This window comes from Trichomycterus rosablanca, chromosome 23 (genome assembly GCF_030014385.1).
Source record: "Trichomycterus rosablanca isolate fTriRos1 chromosome 23, fTriRos1.hap1, whole genome shotgun sequence".
Classification (NCBI taxonomy): domain Eukaryota; kingdom Metazoa; phylum Chordata; class Actinopteri; order Siluriformes; family Trichomycteridae; genus Trichomycterus; species Trichomycterus rosablanca.
The window spans coordinates 11,583,304-11,605,825 of record NC_086010.1 but is presented as its reverse complement, the minus strand read 5'-3'; the positions used below and the strand labels follow the sequence as shown (position 1 = coordinate 11,605,825).

The 22,522-nt window shown below is 43.5% G+C and overlaps 1 protein-coding gene across 1 annotated transcript in view; it reads left to right on the top strand.

Moving 5' to 3' along the window:
- The window catches only part of LOC134300762 (intermembrane lipid transfer protein VPS13B-like), a 149,593-nt gene that overhangs the window by 9,494 nt on the left and 117,577 nt on the right, over positions 1-22,522 (top strand). Inside the window, exons 3-6 of the mRNA XM_062985184.1 lie at positions 5,550-5,652; positions 16,680-16,847; positions 19,283-19,464; positions 20,816-20,987. Coding sequence (XP_062841254.1) covers positions 5,550-5,652; positions 16,680-16,847; positions 19,283-19,464; positions 20,816-20,987 — 625 coding nt within the window. The remainder of the gene's footprint in view (positions 1-5,549; positions 5,653-16,679; positions 16,848-19,282; positions 19,465-20,815; positions 20,988-22,522) is intronic.

The following is a 22,522-nucleotide window of genomic DNA, read 5'->3' as shown; positions in this document are numbered from 1 at the left end:
AGCTGCAGTTCATTGAGGGAAACATGAATTCCAACATGTACTGTGACATTCTGAAACAGAGCATGATCCCCTCCCTTCGAAAACTGGGCCTCATGGCAGTTTTCCAACAGGATAACGACCTCAAACACAACCTCCAAGATGACAACTGCCTTGCTGAGGAAGCTGAAGGTAAAGGTGATGGACTAAACCCAATTGAGCACCTGTGGCGCATCCTCATGTGGAAGGTGGAGGAGTTCAAGGTGTCTAACATCCACCAGCTCCATGATGTCATCATGGAGGAGTGGAAGAGGATTCCAGTAGCAACCTGTGCAGCTCTGGTGAATTCCATGCCCAGGAGGGTTAAGGCAGTGCTGGATAATAATGGTGGTCACACAAAATATTGACACTTTGGGCACAATTTGGACATGTTCACTGTGGGGTGTACTCACTTATGTTGCCAGCTATTTAGACATTAATGGCTGTGTGTTGAGTTATTTTCAGAAGACAGTAAATCTACACTGCTATACAAGTTGTACACTGACTACTCTAAGTTATATCCAAGTTTTATTTCTATAGTGTTGTCCCATGAAAAGATATAATAAAATATTTGCAGAAATGTGAGGGGTGTACTCACTTTTGTGATACACTGTATATGCTCATCATTATATTTAATATTATGTATATAGTACTATGTTGTGTCCCTCTGCTTGGGTCAGTTTGACTGGACACGAAGATGCAGCATCATGTTGAGCTATCAACCTGTGCCTTGTACCTTTTTGCACTGTCTAGCTAGTCTGAATACATCAGACAATGAATGTAGAGTGTAAATGACCCTGTAAAATTGACCCTGGTGTGCCACTCAGGTGGCGCAGCGGTAAAAACACACGCTGGAACACCGGTGCTGGGATCTCGAATACATCGTATCGAGTCTGAGCTCTGCCTGCTGGCTGGGCTGAGCAGCTACATGAACAACGATTGGCCTGTTGTTTAAATAGGGGTGGGATATTAAGCCGGTTAGGGACTCTCTCTCATAACTAGTGCAACTACGACCTCTGCTGGCTGATTGATGGCACCTGCACAGAGACGGGAAAAGAGTGCTGTCAGGGTGCGTCTCTCCGTACACAGGGCTGATCCGCATTGCACTCGTCAAAGTGTAGGTGACAAGATGCATACGGCTGCTGCCCACGTGTCGGAGGGGGCGTGGGTTAGCTTCCTTCTCCTCAATCAGAGCAGGGATAGGCATTAGTGGAGAGGAAGCATGATGTAATCAGGCAATTGGATGCGCTCAAAGGGGAAAAGGGGGAGAAAATGCATAAAAAAAATATATATATATAAAAAAAATTTCCCAGGTGTGTTACCACCTGGTGGTTTAGTGGCTATGATTCGGCACCCTCACTGCGGGACAGTGGTGGTCTAGTGGATAGAGCTTTGAGCTATCAATTAAAAGGTTGAGAGTTTGAATCCCAGCTTTGCTATGCAGCCACTGTTGGGTCCTTGAGCAAGACCCTTAACCCTCTTGGCTCCAGGGGCACCGTACAATTGCTGACCCTGATGTACAAGTGCTCTGGTTTTAATGTTATGGCTGATCAGTGTGTATATATATATATATATATATATATATATATATATATATATATATATATATATATATATATACAGTGTATCACAAAAGTGAGTACACCCCTCACATTTCTGCAGATATTTAAGTATATCTTTTCATGGGACAACACTGACAAAATGACACTTTGACACAATGAAAAGTAGTCTGTGTGCAGCTTATATAACAGTGTAAATTTATTCTTCCCTTAAAATAACTCAATATACAGCCATTAATGTCTAAACCACCGGCAACAAAAGTGAGTACACCCCTTAGTGAAAGTTCCTGAAGTGTCAATATTTTGTGTGGCCACCATTATTTCACAGAACTGCCTTAACTCTCCTGGGCATGGAGTTTACCAGAGCTTGACAGGTTGCCACTGAAATGCTTTTCCACTCCTCCATGACGACATCACGGAGCTGGTGGATATTCGAGACTTTGCGCTCCTCCACCTTCCGCTTGAGGATGCCCCAAAGATGTTCTCTTGGGTTTAGGTCTGGAGACATGCTTGGCCAGTCCATCACCTTTACCCTCAGCCTCTTCAATAAAGCAGTGGTCGTCTTAGAGGTGTGTTTGGGGTCATTATCATGCTGGAACACTGCCCTGCGACCCAGTTTCCGGAGGGAGGGGATCATGCTCTGCTTCAGTATTTCACAGTACATATTGGAGTTAATGTGTCCCTCAATGAAATGTAACTCCCCAACACCTGCTGCACTCATGCAGCCCCAGACCATGGCATTCCCACCACCATGCTTGACTGTAGGCATGACACACTTATCTTTGTACTCCTCACCTGATTGCCGCCACACATGCTTGAGACCATCTGAACCAAACAAATTAATCTTGGTCTCATCAGACCATAGGACATGGTTCCAGTAATCCATGTCCTTTGTTGACATGTCTTCAGCAAACTGTTTGCGGGCTTTCTTGTGTAGAGACTTCAGAAGAGGCTTCCTTCTGGGGTGACAGCCATGCAGACCAATTTGATGTAGTGTGCGGCGTATGGTCTGAGCACTGACAGGCTGACCCCCCACCTTTTCAATCTCTGCAGCAATGCTGACAGCACTCCTGCGCCTAGCTTTCAAAGACAGCAGTTGGATGTTACGCTGAACACGTGCACTCAGCTTCTTTGGACGACCAACGCGAGGTCTGTTCTGAGTGGACCCTGCTCTTTTAAAACGCTGGATGATCTTGGCCACTGTGCTGCAGCTCAGTTTCAGGGTGTTGGCAATCTTCTTGTAGCCTTGGCCATCTTCATGTAGCGCAGCAATTCGTCTTTTAAGATCCTCAGAGAGTTCTTTGCCATGAGGTGCCATGTTGGAACTTTCAGTGACCAGTATGAGAGAGTGTGAGAGCTGTACTACTAAATTGAACACACCTGCTCCCTATGCACACCTGAGACCTAGTAACACTAACAAATCACATGACATTTTGGAGGGAAAATGACAAGCAGTGCTCAATTTGGACATTTAGGGGTGTAGTCTCTTAGGGGTGTACTCACTTTTGTTGCCGGTGGTTTAGACATTAATGGCTGTATATTGAGTTATTTTGAGGGAAGAATAAATTTACACTGTTATATAAGCTGCACACAGACTACTTTTCATTGTGTCAAAGTGTCATTTTGTCAGTGTTGTCCCATGAAAAGATATACTTAAATATCTGCAGAAATGTGAGGGGTGTACTCACTTTTGTGATACACTGTATATATATACAGGGGTTGGACAATGAAACTGAAACACCTGGTTTTAGACCACAATAATTTATTAGTATGGTGTAGGGCCTCCTTTTGCGGCCAATACAGCGTCAATTCGTCTTGGAAATGACATATACAAGTCCTGCACAGTGGTCAGAGGGATTTTAAGCCATTCTTCTTGCAGGATAGTAGCCAGGTCACTACGTGATGCTGGTGGAGGAAAACGTTTCCTGACTCGCTTCTCCAAAACACCCCAAAGTGGCTCAATAATATTTAGATCTGGTGACTGTGCAGGCCATGGGAGATGTTCAACTTCACTTTCATGTTCATCAAACCAATCTTTCACCAGTCTTGCTGTGATATGGCAGCCCAAACCATCACTGATCCACCCCCATGCTTCACTCTGGGCATGCAACAGTCTCCCGGATGTGGGGAAAACAGTAAAGGTGGACTCATCAGAGAACAATACATGTTTCACATTGTCCACAGCCCAAGATTTGCGCTCCTTGCACCATTGAAACCGACGTTTGGCATTGGCACGAGTGACCAAAGGTTTGGCTATAGCAGCCCGGCCGTGTATATTGACCCTGTGGAGCTCCCGACGGACAGTTCTGGTGGAAACAGGAGAGTTGAGGTGCACATTTAATTCTGCCGTGATTTGGGCAGCCGTGGTTTTATGTTTTTTGGATACAATCCGGGTTAGCACCCGAACATCCCTTTCAGACAGCTTCCTCTTGCGTCCACAGTTAATCCTGTTGGATGTGGTTTGTCCTTCTTGGTGGTATGCTGACATTACCCTGGATACCGTGGCTCTTGATACATCACAAAGACTTGCTGTCTTGGTCACAGATGCGCCAGCAAGACGTGCACCAACAATTTGTCCTCTTTTGAACTCTGGTATGTCACCCATAATGTTGTGTGCATTGCAATATTTTGAGCAAAACTGTGCTCTTACCCTGCTAATTGAACCTTCACACTCTGCTCTTACTGGTGCAATGTGCAATTAATGAAGATTGGCCACCAGACTGGTCCAATTTAGCCATGAAACCTCCCACACTAAAATGAAAGGTGTTTCAGTTTCATTGTCCAACCCCTGTATATATACTGTACACTGATCAGCCATAACATTAAAACCACCTCCTTGTTTCTACACTCACAGTCCATTTTATCAGCTCCACTTACCATATAGAAGCACTTAGAAGTTCTACAATTACTGACTGTAGTCCATCTGTTTCTCTACATACCTTTTTAGCCCCCTTTCACTGCTGTTCTTCACTGGTCAGGACCACCACAGAGCAGGTATTATTTAGGTGGTGGATCATTCTCAGCACTGCAGTGACAATGACATGGTGGTGGTGTGTTAGTGTGTGTTGTGCCGGTATGAGTGGATCAGACACAGCAGCGCTCCTGGAGTTTTTAAATGCCGTGTCCACTCACTGTCCACTCTATTAGACACTCCTACCTAGTTGGTCCACCTTGTAGATGTAAAGTCAGAGATTATCGCTCATCTATTGCTGCTTGTTTGAGTTGGTCATCTTCTAGACCTTCATCAGTGGTCACAGGACGCTGCCCATGGGGCGCTGTTGGCTGGATGTTTTTGGTTGGTGGACTATTCTCAGTCCAGCATGGACAGTGAGGTGTTTAAAAGCTCCAGCAGCGCTGCTGTGTCTGATCCACTCATACCAGCACAACACACACTAACACACCACCACCATGTCAGTGTCACTGCAGTGCTGAGAATTATCCACCACCTAAATAATACCTGCTCTGTGGTGGTCCTGGGAGAGTCCTGACCATTGAAGAACAGCATGAGAGGGGGCTACCAAAGCATGCAGAGAAACAGATGGACTACAGTCAGTAATTGTAGAAGTACAAAGTGCAGAAGTGCAGTGTAAAAACATGGAGGTGGTTTTAATGTTATGGCTGATCGGTGTATTTTGTGAGGCCATTTTTATTGGAATAACAGCTTTGAACCAGTGACTGGAGAAAACGTTCCTACCCTTCTCATTGCCTTCCCCTCTTTCTACCCCAAGATAGCATGACCTGTGCATTTCTCAGCAGTTGTTTGGAAGAACGACTTTACTCCTTCTTATATCCACTGTGGGGTGACCAACATTCCAGCACTATGCACACACACACACACACACTCTATAGTTCTTTGACCTGGATTTATTTATAGTTTATTTATAAATAGAGTTTAGACTGGGTGATAAAATCATCTCATATAGCTTAATTTTTTTATCTGATGTATGAAATGCTCTGTGTGCTCCGTGTTCGTAGGACGAGAACGAGAGCAGTACGTCCAGTTGGAGTGCCTCTGAAAAAAATGTGCCTAAATCTCGACGAGTGCAGCAGAGCTCCCCTGACCCTGATCTACCCCCAGGTGAGTGATCACCTCAAGGCCATGGGTCAGCCAGTATAGTGTCAGTGTTGCGTCCTTTCAGACACTAATCTCTCTCTTGCACTTATTCTCTCTTTCTCCTGTTATATTTGAACCCTAAACAAATGTTACTATTTTGTTATTATCCTAAGTATTACGCACCACCACCCTGACAATTCCCTGTGCAGTGTGTTAACATTTTCAAACTGTATTACTGGGAAAGCAAATAAGCAAATTGGATTTTTTACTATAGCCCCTTTAACACTAGGTCAGTGGTAGCTAAGCGGTTATGGTTCTGGGCTAGTAATCAGAAGGTTTCTAGTTCAAGCCTCACCACGGCAAAGTAGCCATTGATGTGCCCCTGAGCAAGGCCCTTAACCCTCAATTGCTTAGAGCAGGGGTGCCCAATACGTCGATCGCGATCGACCAGTCAGTCGCACAGAGCATGCTGGTAGATCGCGCCTCATTCAAACAGGTTGTTACCATAGCTACGCCTACGCCCAAATCAGAAAAAGTTGTTACGTTATGGAAAATGCAAATAAAATAAAAATGCAGTGTTCCCTACATGTACTTTGACTTTTATTTCATTGCAGACAGTTTGAACCTGAGATATTTTATGTTTTATCTGCTCAACTTCATTTCATTTGTTAATATACCTCCATTCCTGCATTTCAGGCCTGCAACACATTCCAAAAAAGTTCGGACAGGGGCAATTTAGGGCTAGTAATGAGGTGAAATAAATCAATAATGATGTGATTTTAAACAGGTGATTGTAATCATAGTCATTACAGGTATTATTTAGGTGGTGCATCATTCTCAGCACTGCAGTGACAATGACATGGTGGTGGTGTGTTAGTGTGTGTTTTGCTGGTATAAGTGGATCAGACACAGATGGAGTTTTTAAACACCTGATGGAGTTTTTAAACACCTCACTGTCCATGCTGGACTGAGAATAGTCCACCAACCAAAAATACCCATCCAACAGCGCCCTGTGGGCAGTGTCCTGTGACCACTGATGAAGGTCTAGAAGATGACCAACTCAAACAGCAGCAATAGATGAGTGATCATCTCTGACTTTACATCTACAAGGTGGACCAACTAGGTAGGAGTGTCTAAGTGAGTGGACAGTGAGTGGACAAGGTATTTAAAAACTCCAGCAGCATTGCTGTGTCTAATCCACTTATACCAGCACAACACACTGCAGTGCTGAGTAGGGATGCATCAATACCATTTTTTCCCAACCGAGTACAAGTACATGTATTTTTGTACTTGCCGATACCGATACCAATACCTATTTAGAATGATGGAGTTAATGAGTTGGAGGTTAATAAATATTTTTGCGATGTTGGTGTTTTGTTGTTATGTTTTGTAGAGAACGATCAGGTCAGAAATACTGTAAAACGTGTGTGTGTGCCGGTGTATTCTGATATAAACTATATTATCCCCCTGTCCCACCTGTTTACACTCCTCTCCTGCGTTTCCCCTCACACCGTATCCTGCGTTCTCATTGGCTGTTCGACATAGCACACATTCCCAGTCGCACATCTCAGATCAGATATCTGACATGCTAGAAAACTCGATTCGGTCGCCGAGCGCTCAGCGAGCCGGTCGGATGGAGTTATTGAGTAGTTCACACTTAGCGATTGAGAGCCGACTTTTGATCGCCGAGCGAACGCCGAGTTGCTCCCGAGCCGGCAAGTCTAGCGCCGACCAGTCGCAGAGCGAAAATCAGGGCAAAAATCGTGTAGTGTGAACCAGGCATAACGCAGCAACGTGCACTAGGCACACGGTATCGGATGTTTAGTATCGGAGCCTCGTTTGCGAGTACGAGTACAAGTTAATGAGCGCGGTATCGGGCAAATACCCGATACTAGTATCGGTACTCGTGCATCTCTAGTGCTGAGAATGATCCACCACCTAAATAATATCTGCTCTGTGGTGCTCCTGTGGGGGTCCTGAACATTAAAGAACAGGGTGAAAGGAGGTTAAAAAGGTATGCAGAGAAACAGATGGACTACAGTCAGAAATTGTAGAACTACAAAGTGCTTCTATATGGTAAGTAGAGCTGATAAAATGGACAGTGAGTGTAGAAACAAGGAGGTGGTTTTAATGGCTGATCAGTGTGTATGTATATACAGTGTATCACAAAAGTGAGTACACCCCTCACATTTCTGCAGATATTTAAGTATATCTTTTCATGGGACAACACTGACAAAATGACACTTTGACACAATGAAAAGTAGTCTGTGTGCAGCTTATATAACAGTGTAAATTTATTCTTCCCTCAAAATAACTCAATATACAGCCATTAATGTCTAAACCACCGGCAACAAAAGTGAGTACACCCCTAAGAGACTACACCCCTAAATGTCCAAATTGAGCACTGCTTGTAATTTTCCCTCCAAAATGTCATGTGATTTGTTAGTGTTACTAGGTCTCAGGTGTGCATAGGGAGCAGGTGTGTTCAATTTAGTAGTACAGCTCTCACACTCTCTCATACTGGTCACTGAAAGTTCCAACATGGCACCTCATGGCAAAGAACTCTCTGAGGATCTTAAAAGACGAATTGTTGCACTACATGAAGATGGCCAAGGCTACAAGAAGATTGCCAACACCCTGAAACTAAGCTGCAGCACAGTGGCCAAGATCATCCAGCGTTTTAAAAGAGCAGGGTCCACTCAGAACAGACCTCGCGTTGGTCGTCCAAAGAAGCTGAGTGCACGTGCTCAGCGTCACATCCAACTGCTGTCTTTGAAAGATAGGCGCAGGAGTGCTGTCAGCATTGCTGCAGAGATTGAAAAGGTGGGGGGTCAGCCTGTCAGTGCTCAGACCATACGCCGCACACTACATCAAATTGGTCTGCATGGCTGTCACCCCAGAAGGAAGCCTCTTCTGAAGTCTCTACACAAGAAAGCCCGCAAACAGTTTGCTGAAGACATGTCAACAAAGGACATGGATTACTGGAACCATGTCCTATGGTCTGATGAGACCAAGATTAATTTGTTTGGTTCAGATGGTCTCAAGCATGTGTGGCAGCAATCAGGTGAGGAGTACAAAGATAAGTGTGTCATGCCTACAGTCAAGCATGGTGGTGGGAATGCCATGGTCTGGGGCTGCATGAGTGCAGCAGGTGTTGGGGAGTTACATTTCATTGAGAGACACATGAACTCCAATATGTACTGTGAAATACTGAAGCAGAGCATGATCCCCTCCCTCCGGAAACTGTGTCGCAGGTCAGTGTTCCAGCATGATAATGACCCCAAACACACCTCTAAGACGACCACTGCTTTATTGAAGAGGCTGAGGGTAAAGGTGATGGACTGGCCAAGCATGTCTCCAGACCTAAACCCATATATATACAGTGTATCACAAAAGTGAGTACACCCCTCACATTTCTGCAGATATTTAAGTATATCTTTTCATGGGACAACACTGACAAAATGACACTTTGACACAATGAAAAGTAGTCTGTGTGCAGCTTATATAACAGTGTAAATTTATTCTTCCCTCAAAATAACTCAATATACAGCCATTAATGTCTAAACCACCGGCAACAAAAGTGAGTACACCCCTAAGAGACTACACCCCTAAATGTCCAAATTGAGCACTGCTTGTCATTTTCCCTCCAAAATGTCATGTGATTTGTTAGTGTTACTAGGTCTCAGGTGTGCATAGGGAGCAGGTGTGTTCAATTTAGTAGTACAGCGCTCACACTCTCTCATACTGGTCACTGAAAGTTCCAACATGGCACCTCATGGCAAAGAACTCTCTGAGGATCTTAAAAGACGAATTGTTGCGCTACATGAAGATAGCCAAGGCTACAAGAAGATTGCCAACACCCTGAAACTGAGCTGCAGCACAGTGGCCAAGATCATCCAGCGTTTTAAAAGAGCAGGGTCCACTCAGAACAGACCTCGCGTTGGTCGTCCAAAGAAGCTGAGTGCACGTGCTCAGCATCACATCCAACTGCTGTCTTTGAAAGATAGGCGCAGGAGTGCTGTCAGCATTGCTGCAGAGATTGAAAAGGTGGGGGGTCAGCCTGTCAGTGCTCAGACCATACGCCGCACACTACATTAAATTGGTCTGCATGGCTGTCACCCCAGAACGAAGCCTCTTCTGAAGTCTCTACACAAGAAAGCCCGCAAACAGTTTGCTGAAGACATGTCAACAAAGGACATGGATTACTGGAACCATGTCCTATGGTCTGATGAGACCAAGATTAATTTGTTTGGTTCAGATGGTCTCAAGCATGTGTGGCGGCAATCAGGTGAGGAGTACAAAGATAAGTGTGTCATGCCTACAGTCAAGCATGGTGGTGGGAATGCCATGGTCTGGGGCTGCATGAGTGCAGCAGGTGTTGGGGAGTTACATTTCATTGAAGGACACATGAACTCCAATATGTACTGTGAAATACTGAGCAGAGCATGATCCCCTCCCTCCGGAAACTGGGTCGCAGGGCAGTGTTCCAGCATGATAATGACCCCAAACACACCTCTAAGATGACCACTGCTTTACTGAAGAGGCTGAGGGTAAAGGTGATGGACTGGCCAAGCATGTCTCCAGACCTAAACCCAATAGAACATCTTTGGGGCATCCTCAAGCGGAAGGTGGAGGAGCGCAAAGTCTCGAATATCCGCCAGCTCCGTGATGTCGTCATGGAGGAGTGGAAAAGCATTCCAGTGGCAACCTGTGAAGCTCTGGTAAACTCCATGCCCAGGAGAGTTAAGGCAGTTCTGGGAAATAATGGTGGCCACACAAAATATTGACACTTCAGGAACTTTCACTAAGGGGTGTACTCACTTTTGTTGCCAGTGGTTTAGACATTAATGGCTGTATATTGAGTTATTTTGAGGGAAGAATAAATTTACACTGTTATATAAGCTGCACACAGACTACTTTTCATTGTGTCAAAGTATCATTTTGTCAGTGTTGTCCCATGAAAAGATATACTTAAATATCTGCAGAAATGTGAGGGGTGTACTCACTTTTGTGATACACTGTATATATACAGTGTATCACAAAAGTGAGTACACCCCTCACATTTCTGCAGATATTTAAGTATATCTTTTCATGGGACAACACTGACAAAATGACACTTTGACACAATGAAAAGTAGTCTGTGTGCAGCTTATATAACAGTGTAAATTTATTCTTCCCTCAAAATAACTCAATATGCAGCCATTAATGTCTAAACCACCGGCAACAAAAGTGAGTACACCCCTTAGTGAAAGTTCCTGAAGTGTCAATATTTTGTGTGGCCACCATTATTTCTTAGAACTGCCTTAACTCTCCTGGGCATGGAGTTTACCAGAGCTTCACAGGTTGCCACTGGAATGCTTTTCCACTCCTCCATGACGACATCACGGAGCTGGCGGATATTCAAGACTTTGCGCTCCTCCACCTTCCGCTTGAGGATGCCCCAAAGATGTTCTATTGGGTTTAGGTCTGGAGACATGCTTGGCCAGTCCATCACCTTTACCCTCAGCCTCTTCAATAAAGCAGTGGTCGTCTTAGAGGTGTGTTTGGGGTCATTATCATGCTGGAACACTGCCCTGCGACCCAGTTTCCGGAGGGAGGGGATCATTCTCTGCTTCAGTATTTCACAGTACATATTGGAGTTCATGTGTCCCTCAATGAAATGTAACTCCCCAACACCTGCTGCACTCATGCAGCCCCAGACCATGGCATTCCCACCACCATGCTTGACTGTAGGCATGACACACTTATCTTTGTACTCCTCACCTGATTGCTGCCACACATGCTTGAGACCATCTGAACCAAACAAATGAATCTTGGTCTCATCAGACCATAGGACATGGTTCCAGTAATCCATGTCCTTTGTTGACATGTCTTCAGCAAACTGTTTGTGGGCTTTCTTGTGTAGAGACTTCAGAAGAGGCTTCCTTCTGGGGTGACAGCCATGCAGACCAATTTGATGTAGTGTGCGGCGTATGGTCTGAGCACTGACAGGCTGACCCCCCACCTTTTCAATCTCTGCAGCAATGCTGACAGCACTCCTGCGCCTATCTTTCAAAGACAGCAGTTGGATGTGACGCTGAGCACGTGCACTCAGCTTCTTTGGACGACAAACGCGAGGTCTGTTCTGAGTGGACCCTGCTCTTTTAAAACGCTGAATGATCTTGGCCACTGTGCTGCAGCTCAGTTTCAGGGTGTTGGCATCTTCTTGTAGCCTTGGCCATCTTCATGTAGCGCAACAATTCGTCTTTTAAGATCCTCAGAGAGTTCTTTGCCATGAGGTGCCATGTTGGAACTTTCAGTGACCAGTATGAGAGAGTGTGAGAGCTGTACTACTAAATTGAACACACCTGCTCCCTATGCACACCTGAGACCTAGTAACACTAACAAATCACATGACATTTTGGAGGGAAAATGACAAGCAGTGCTCAATTTGGACATTTAGGGGTGTAGTCTCTTAGGGGTGTACTCACTTTTGTTGCCGGTGGTTTAGACATTAATGGCTGTATTTTGAGTTATTTTGAGGGAAGAATAAATTTACACTGTTATATAAGCTGCACACAGACTACTTTTCATTGTGTCAAAGTGTCATTTTGTCAGTGTTGTCCCATGAAAAGATATACTTAAATATCTGCAGAAATGTGAGAGGTGTACTCACTTTTGTGATACACTGTATATGTATATATATATATATATACTGTATATATACTGTATATATATATATACTGTATATATATATATATATATATATATAGTATATATATATTAGGGCTGTCAAACGATTAAATGTTTTAATCGCGATTAATCTCAGAATGTCATATAGTTAATCGCGATTAATCGCATAAAAAAAAAAATCGTTGTAAATGTTATAGAAAACAAGGTTTTTTAAGTGAAATGTTACAATTAAAATGGTGAACACAATTTATGCTAAATGTACTTATGTTAAAAACTGCTGGGACAAGAGAAAACTGTAAGGGAGTTTTATTCACTCACATACTAGGCAGTAATACTATCCAGCAGAGACCCTCGACTTCGTATATACAGTGTATCACAAAAGTGAGTACACCCCTCACATTTCTGCAAATATTTCATTATATCTTTTCATGGGACAACACTATAGACATGAAACTTGGATATAACTTAGAGTAGTCAGTGTACAGCTTGTATAGCAGTGTAGATTTACTGTCTTCTGAAAATAACTCAACACACAGCCATTAATGTCTAAATAGCTGGCAACATAAGTGAGTACACCCCACAGTGAACATGTCCAAATTGTGCCCAAATGTGTCGTTGTCCCTCCCTGGTGTCATGTGTCAAGGTCCCAGGTGTAAATGGGGAGCAGGGCTGTTAAATTTGGTGTTTTGGGTACAATTCTTTCATACTGGCCACTGGATATTCAACATGGCACCTCATGGCAAAGAACCCTCTGAGGATGTGAGAAATAGAATTGTTGCTCTCCACAAAGATGGCCTGGGCTATAAGAAGATTGCTAACACCCTGAAACTGAGCTACAGCATGGTGGCCAAGGTCATACAGCGGTTTTCCAGGACAGGTTCCACTCGGAACAGGCTTCGCCAGGGTCGACCAAAGAAGTTGAGTCCACGTGTTCGGCGTCATATCCAGAGGTTGGCTTTAAAAAATAGACACATGAGTGCTGCCAGCATTGCTGCAGAGGTTGAAGACGTGGGAGGCCAGCCTGTCAGTGCTCAGACCATACACCGCACACTGCATCAACTCGGTCTGCATGGTCGTCATCCCAGAAGGAAGCTGACGCACAAGAAAGCCCGCAAACAGTTTGCTGAAAACAAGCAGTCCAAGAACATGGATTACTGGAATGCCCTGTGGTCTGACGAGACCAAGATAAACTTGTTTGGCTCAGATGGTGTCCAGCATGTGTGGCGGCGCCCTGGTGAGAAGTACCAAGACAACTGTATCTTGCCTACAGTCAAGCATGGTGGTGGTAGCATCATGGTCTTGGGCTGCATGAGTGTTGCTGGCACTGGGGAGCTGCAGTTCATTGAGGGAAACATGAATTTCAACATGTACTGTGACATTCTGAAACAGAGCATGATCCCCTCCCTTCGAAAACTGGGCCTCATGGCAGTTTTCCAACACGATAACGACCCCAAACACAACCTCCAAGATGACAACTGCCTTGCTGAGGAAGCTGAAGGTAAAGGTGATGGACTAAACCCAATTGAGCACCTGTGGCGCATCCTCAAGTGGAAGGTGGAGGAGTTCACAGTGTCTAACATCCACCAGCTCCGTGATGTCATCATGGAGGAGTGGAAGAGGATTCCAGTAGCAACCTGTGCAGCTCTGGTGAACTCCATGCCCAGGAGGGTTAAGGCAGTGCTGGATAATAATGGTGGTCACACAAAATATTGACACTTTGGGCACAATTTGGACATGTTCACTGTGGGGTGTACTCACTTATGTTGCCAGCCATTTAGACATTAATGGCTGTGTGTTGAGTTATTTTCAGAAGACAGTAAATCTACACTGCTATACAAGTTGTACACTGACTACTCTAAGTTATATCCAAGTTTCATGTCTATAGTGTTGTCCCATGAAAAGATATAATGAAATATTTGCAGAAATGTGAGGGGTGTACTCACTTTTGTGATACACTGTATGTCAGATTGTAGGTTAAAATTTCACCATCAGCAAACATTGTAGATCAGCGGTGCTTTAGGTGGGATAAGGCGTAGTTATTGTAACAGACTTTTCCGTGGTTGTATCGTGACAATGGTTTGATGGACGTTTCTACACGAAGTGAGTGTGTTTTGACCCTTTGGGGCTTCCATAGTTCATGGAATAGCACGCTTGGCTAACGACTCTAGCTGTCCGCTATTCGGTACCGTAACAGAAAAAGTAATAAAAGTGTTCTGCTCCCGACAACTTGTGAATATACCGTGTATTTATTTCTTTATTAAGCAAGTGCTACGATGCTACGATGCTCGGTTACATTTGAGAAACGCTGTCTTAATGAGAGATGCCGTGCACGGTCAAGTCTCAACATGAACTACGGATGACTCGCAGAGCCAAATAGAATTTGCGCTAACGGCACTATCTTTAATCGCGTTAAACTGAGATTGCGTTAATGCGTTATTATCGCGTTAACTTCGACAGCCCTAATATATATACAGTATATATATATATATATATATATATATATATATATATATATATATATATGTAACTGTTTATGTGATTTGTATTTGTAACTATGCTATAAAATGATTGGTGTTTAGCTGCCACACCGGCTAGTTGTTAAACTTTGTACAACAACTCACGGTCTGCGTTGCATCACCCAGGTATCGTATTATCATTAAGCTATAAAAACAGAAGAGGGTTTATGTGTGTGTGTGATAATGGACATCACATTACTATATAGTTAGGAAGTCCACTGAACGTTGAATTACATGTACATTTTAAATGTGGAAATCATTTTGACTTTGTATTGTATATACTACGCTTATTTATTTATTTATTATGGTTCTTGGAGTCATTTCCATCATTTGTGTTCAAATGACTCGATTGCCAAGCTGTATCTCCCCTTTATCATTTTTATACTCATAAACATTACTGAATGTTAGTTAAGCAAAGTGGCACTATAACTGACAGCTCTTCATGATGACAACCATGATTAAATGAATGGACCAATAATGAATAAATAAACCTAACATAAACAAGGCAAATAATGTTTAAGCTACTGTAGCTCAGATTGCTGAAGAAGTTAATGCTGGTTCTGATAGAAAGGCCTTAGAATACACAGTGTATCGCAGTTTGTTGCATATGGGACTGCATAGCTGCAGACCAGTCAGGGTGCCCATGCCGACCCCTGTCCACCACCGACATACAGTATATATAAACTCCACATTCAATATGTGCGTCTTTTTGACTGTTTAGTGGATGTCAGTGGGGAAATCAATTGTTTACGTATGGCTGGTTTCTTTCTTTGATAAGTGTATACTTGGATGATCTTTGTCTACTATTGAAAAGTAGTTTGATGATCTGAAACATATAAGTGTGACAAATATGTAAAAGTAGACTGTATTAGGAAGGGGGGGAAATACTTTTTCTCCCAGCACTGTATATATAATATATAAGTCAGGCTCAGGCACAGGTGCTGCTGTGGCATGGCTTAATAAAAGTGAAACAGTTTGGTGTGGAGGATGGGGGAATAAATGGCGTGCAACATTAGCAGGTCACAAAGCTGAGTTTTTATGACCAAGTGCAGGTGTGGAGAACAGTCCAGCTGAGTGGCTCTGATAACACACACACACACACACACACACACACTCACTCACACACCCTTATAAAAGGCTAGCATACATTTACAAGGGGAATGTATATGAAAATCCATTGCCCCCCTCACAAAATTTTTGGGGGGGCCTTTCGAGAAAAACACAGTATAGGTATACACCGATGAGGCATAACATTATGACCACCTTCCTAATATTGTGTCCCCCTTTTGCTGCCAAAACAGCCCTGACCCATCAAGGCATGGACTCCACTAGACCCCTGAAGGTGTGCTTTGGTATCTGGCACCAAGATATTACCAGCAGATCCTTTAACTCTTGTAAGTTGTGAGGTGGGGCCTCCATGGATCGGACTTGTGTGTCCAGCACATCCCACAGATGCTCGATTGGATTGAGATCTGGGGAATTTGGAGGCCAAGTCAACACCTCAAACTGGTTGTTGTGCTCCTCAAACCATTCCTGAACCATTGTTGCTTTGTGGCAGGGAGCATCATCCTGCTGAAAGAGGCCACAGCCATCAGGGAATACCGTTTCCATGAAAGGGTGTACATGGTCTGCAACAATGCTTAGGTAGGTGGTACATGTCAAAGTAACATCCACATGGATGGCAGGACCCAAGGTTTCCCAGCAGAACATTACACAAAGCATCACACTGCCTCCACCGGCTTGCCTTCTTCCCATAGTGGTCGGTGTATGTATACAGTGCTTTTGGATGTTTCCATTCATACAAAAAATTGGATCTGTTTCTCACTAACACAAGACACATTATTTTCTCTGTTTATTTTCCAGGCTATGTTCAGAGTCTGATTCGGCGTGTAGTAAATAACGTAAACATTGTGATTAACAACCTGATTCTGAAGTATGTGGAGGACGACATCGTGCTGTCGGTCAACATCACGTCGGCCGAGTGCTACACAGTGGACGATCTCTGGGACAGGGCCTTCATGGACATCACCCGTGAGTTGCCACCTGCGGCCTGTCTAACAATAGTGTGTGTGTGTTGTTTTTATTTAATTTCTAGCAATTTTAGCTGCATTGTGGGTATACTAGTAACTACAACAGTCTCATCTACACTATATGGCCAAAAGTATTTGGATCCCTGACCGTGACCTTGTTGGACATCCCATTTTTAAAACAAATTGTATTAAAAAAGAGGGTTTATCTTGTCAGCTAGAACAACAGCCACTCTTCTCGCAAGGCTTCTCACAAGACATTAAATTATGTCTGGTTGGGTAGCACTCTCGCCTCACAGCAAGAAGGTCCTGGGTTCGATTCCCAGGAGGAGAGGTCTTGGTCCTTTTTGTGTGGAGTTTGCATGTTCTCCCTATGTCTGTATGGGTTTTCTCCGGGTGCTCCGGTTTCCTCCCACAGTCCAAAGACATGCAACTGAGGTGAACTGGAGATACAAATTTGTCCATGACAATTGTCCCTTTTTCTCCCGATTTAGCGTAGTCAAATTGTCTTCCGCTACTGTGGATCCCTGATGGCGTTCAAGGAGGTTATATTGCTGCTCACGTGCCCTCCGACACATGTGCATTCCTAGCAGACCCCTTCCTTACGCCTCTATCTGCTAATCAGGGTCCTTGAACAGCACCACCCTCATAGTCCGGTCATTTCCCCAACCCAGGGGACACAATGCTCAATATGTGTCTGCTGCAGGCACTGCCAATAAGGCCCGCTGTTCAGAATCTCGGCGCTGGTGTGCTAGCGGAATATCACCTGGGTGACCGGACATCCCATTTCAAAAACAAATAGTATTAAAAAAAGAGTGATGTTTATCTTGTTGTTCTGTAGGAATTTGTGGCCATTCTCTCCAGTACACATTTGTATAACTGGGCACTGAAAGTTGGTCAAGAAATACTCAACTGATGTTCCAGTTCATTCCAGAGCTGTTCATTTGGGTTCATTAGAGGTCGGGGCTCTGTGGAGGCCACTGGAATATGTTCATGTCTTTATACACTATATTGCCAAAAGTATTCACTCACCCATCCAAATAATTGAGTTCAGGTGTTTCAATCACTTCCATGGCCACAGGTGTATAAAAGCAAGCACCTAGGCATGCAGACTGCTTCTACAAACATGTAAAAGAATGGGTCGCTCTCAGGAGCTCAGTGAATTCTAGCTTGGTACCGTGATAGGATGCCACCTGTGCAACAAGTCAAGTCGTGAAATTTCCTCGTTATTAAATATTCCACAGTCGACTGTCAGTGGTGTTATAACAAAGTGGAAGTGATTAGGAACGACAGCAACTTAGCCACGAAGAGGCAGGCCACGTAAAATGACAGAGCGGGGTCAGCGGATGCTGAGGCTCATAGTGCGCAGAGGTCACCAACTTTCTGCAGAGTCAATCGCTACAGACCTCCAAACTTCATGTGGCCTTCAGATTAGCTCAAGAACAGTGTGTAGAGAGCTTCATGGAATGGGTTTCCATGGCCAGCAGCTGCATCCAAGCCTTACATCACCAAGCGCAATGCAAAGCGTCGGATGCAGTGGTGTAAAGCACGCTGCCACTGGACTCTAGAGCAGTGCAGACGTGTTCTCTGGAGTGACGAATCACGCTTCTCTGTCTGGCATTCATATGGACGAGTCTGGCCGGGTTTGGCGGTTGCCAGGAGAACGGTACTTGTCTGACTTCATTGTGCCAAGTGTAAAGTTTGGTGGAGGGGGGATTATGGTGTGGGGCTGTGTTTCAGGAGTTGTGCTCGGCCCCTTAGTTCCAGTAAAAGGAACTCTTAATGCTTCAGCATACCAAGAGATTTTGGACAATTTCATGCTCTCAACTTTGTGGGAACAGTTTGGGGATGGCCCCTTCCTGTTCCAACATGACTGCGCACCAGTGCACAAAGCAAGGTCCATAAAGACATGGATGAGCCAGTTTGGTGTGGAAGAACTTGACTGGCCTGCACAGTCCTGACCTCAACCCGATAGAACACTTCTCGTCCAACATCAGTGTCTGACCTCACAAATGCGTTTCTGGAAGAATGGTCAAAGATTCCCATAAACACACTCCTAAACCTTGTGGAAAGCCTTCCCAGAAGAGTTGAAGCTGTTATAGCTACAAAGGGTGGGCCGACATCTTATTAAACCCTATGGATTAAGAATGGGACGTCACTCAAGTTCATATGCGTGTGAAGGCAGACGAACGAATACTTTTGGCAATGTAGTGTATAATTTCCTTTATATTATTGACTTGAATTCAGTAATTACAAGTGGTGTCCCAATACTTTTGTCCATACAGTGTATTTAGAACCACCGCATCCCTACAGCTAATACGTCTTTCTAGAAGTGTTTTTTATTATGTGCACTGGCATTTGTTTGCAAAGCACCTGGAGAGGGATTTGATTTACTGTTTACCCTCCTACCCCCCACTCCCTTCTTTTTTCCCTCCTAAGCTCCTAAGCTTGTGTTGCGAAAGGTAATAAATTTTGAGGACTGCACAGTGTGTTTGGATAAGCGGAATGCCAGCGGAAAGATCGAGTTTTACCAAGACCCGTTGCTCTACAAGTGCTCCTTCAGAACCCGTCTCCACTTTACTTATCACAACATCAATTCCAGAATACCAGCAATCATCAAAGTAAGTCCTATTCACCCTAGCATCAAACCATATCCTCTTTGTGTATCCTTGTATTTAAGGCCAATTAGCTGATTGCATCTTATTTTGCTACTTTAATTACAGAGTTTGGTAAGAAAGGTGCGGCAATTTACAGGAATTTCATGGCAGTCATTAAATAACACACATAAACTGAATGATAGAATAAAAAGAAGCTACAATACACAGCACAGCCTACCTTAATACCCAAAACTTCTCATCCATGTTTAACCCCATTTTGAGGTGCAGCACAGAGATGATCACGTGTGTAGAGAAGCACACTTTTCCATTGATTATGGAATCCCGAAAGAGACAAAATGTACTTAATACATAAACACATACGCTGATCAGCCATAACATTAAAACCACCTCCTTGTTTCTAAACTCACTGTCCATTTTATCAGATCCACTTACCATATAGGAGCACTTTGTAGTTCTACAATTACTGACTGTAGTCCATCTGTTTCTCTGCATGCTTTGTTAGCCCCCTTTCACCCTGTTCTTCAATGCTCAGGACTCTCCCAGGACCACCACAGAGCAGGTATTATTTAGATGGTGGATCATTCTCAGCACTGCAGTGACACTGACATGGTGGTGGTGTGTTAGTGTGTGTTGTGCTGGTATGAGTGGATCAGACACAGCAGCGCTGCTGTAGTTTTTAAATACCGTGTCCACTCACTGTCCACTCTATTAGACACTCCTACCTCATTGGTCAACCTTGTAGATGTAAAGTCAGAGACGATCGCTCATCTATTGCTGCTGTTTGAGTTGGTCATCTTCTAGACCTTCATCAGTGGTCACAGGACGCTGCCCACAGGGCGCTGTTGGCTGGATATTTTTGGTTGGTAGACTATTCTCAGTCCAGCAGTGACAGTGAGGTGTTTAAAAGCTCCAGCAGCGCTGCTGTGTCTGATCCACTCATACCAGCACAACACACACTAACACACCACCACCATGTCAGTGTCACTGCAGTGCTGAGAATGATCCACCACCTAAATAATACCTGCTCTGTGGTGGTCCTGGGAGAGTCCTGACCATTGAAGAACAGCATGAAAGGGGGCTAACAAAGCATGCAGAGAAACAGATGGACTACAGTCAGTAATTGTAGAACTACAAAGTGTAGAAACAAGGAGGTGGTTTTAATGTTACGGCTGATCAGTGTATTAGGTAGGGCTTTAAAAATAGCATAATAACAGCGCTTATATAACACAGATAATATTATCTTTATATTATAATATCCTTTCTTGCGTCTTTACATAAGACAATGCATACTTAATAATGTATGTTCATTTAGTTTATATGTTTGTTTTTTATGGATAAATATAATTTTTTTCAGATTCACACAATGGTTGAGAGTCTGAAGCTCTCCCTGACAGACCAGCAGCTGCCCATGTTTGTGCGTGTGCTGGAGCTGGCGATGGCTTTATATCTGGGAGAGATCACAGCTCAGAAAGACGGAGAGAGAGAGGAGAGCGTCTCTCCCACGGAGGCTGACGTTAACATTCCTGGTTAGTAGTTTCTGAATGACTGCGGTAGGGCAGTGGTTGCTTAATGGTTAGGGTACTGGCTGTAGGGTCGGCTCCTGAGCAAGGCATTTAACCCACAATTGCTTGGACTGTATTGAGTCACAATTGTAATTCACTTTGGATTAGGGCTGTCGCGCTAACCGCAATTTTGAAATACCACGGTATAGACCAGCCAACCGCAGGGCATGCCAAGCAACCGCAACACCGCGATGTTCACGTTTTTTCTTTCTTTTCTTTTTTTTTATTGTTGCAGGGTCCATCTTGTTTTACGCTTACATTCAGGCGTAATAAATGTTAAATAAATTCATAATGAAAATGAGCTAAGAGCGACATTTTCCCGCAACCTGTTCGCATGCGTTGCTGCTGAGTGTCAGGCTTTGTGTTTTAAAATGTAAACAATGGCAACATTAATTATAGGCAAGTTTATTAATGATCAAATTTAATTCACCCTTAATAAAATACTTGTAATTTAGACTATATTCAAACAGCCTTGGTGTACTAAAACACTTAATGACGGTTAATATGGCAGTGCAGCCTGCAAATATTCTCTTGCTGGCTTGCTGGAATGATTTAAATGTATTTTTTCGTTGAATAAAAATGTACTGAAACGAATAAATAACTTAAAATGTGGTATATATTGTTATGTTAATTATACCTACTAAATAGATGGTTAATAGTGGCGCGATAACCGGGCTAGGTTTCCTCTGCTCTCTAAAGTCGCATGCAGGTACAGTACGTGTGTATTAGTGTAACGAACACCATCAGAGAGAGTTTTAGTGCCGTCGGGAACATCGCTACCCCACTCAGATCCTCTCTAAACCACATCAGGTGAACATGTTGGTTTTTCTAGCGCGCATGATAACGCAGGTTTAAGGTCTTACAGACTTTATTCTTTATTCTATTTTTTTGTACCATATATTGATGAGATGTGCATTTAAAATATTTAGCCTAAACACTTTTTTTTTATCCTAGGCTAGAAGCTAAATTTAAACCTTTTTTTTAATAGAGAAAAGACGTGCATTCTTATTGCGCATCTTAGCTATGTTCTGTATTTAACAATAAACACGCATTTGATTTGTCCTAAAGCTGTCTCATCTTTGTCATTATAAAGCAATAATATACCGAATCATAGCCTAACAATAAAGCTTGTTTATATAGCTCTAAAATCCAGATAAATTAAGTAATTAAAAAAAAATATATATATATATATGGCGATAATATCGCATACCGCGGTGTTGAGCCGCGCTAAATACCGAAAGGGGAAATTCTTTCACCGCGACAGCCCTACTTTGGATAAAAGCGTCTGCTATATGTTATAAATGTAAATGTAAAATGCACCTAAACCACTTTAGTAACATCCTGCTTAGGCAAATCACACATTTCTCTTCAGACAAAAATGGCTTTCTGTTACTTGAGATGCATATACAGTCATGTGAAAAAGTTAGGACACCCTATAAGAACCTTTGTCTTTTTGAACATATTTAAACATGAACATATGAGAGATGGACTTATATCAT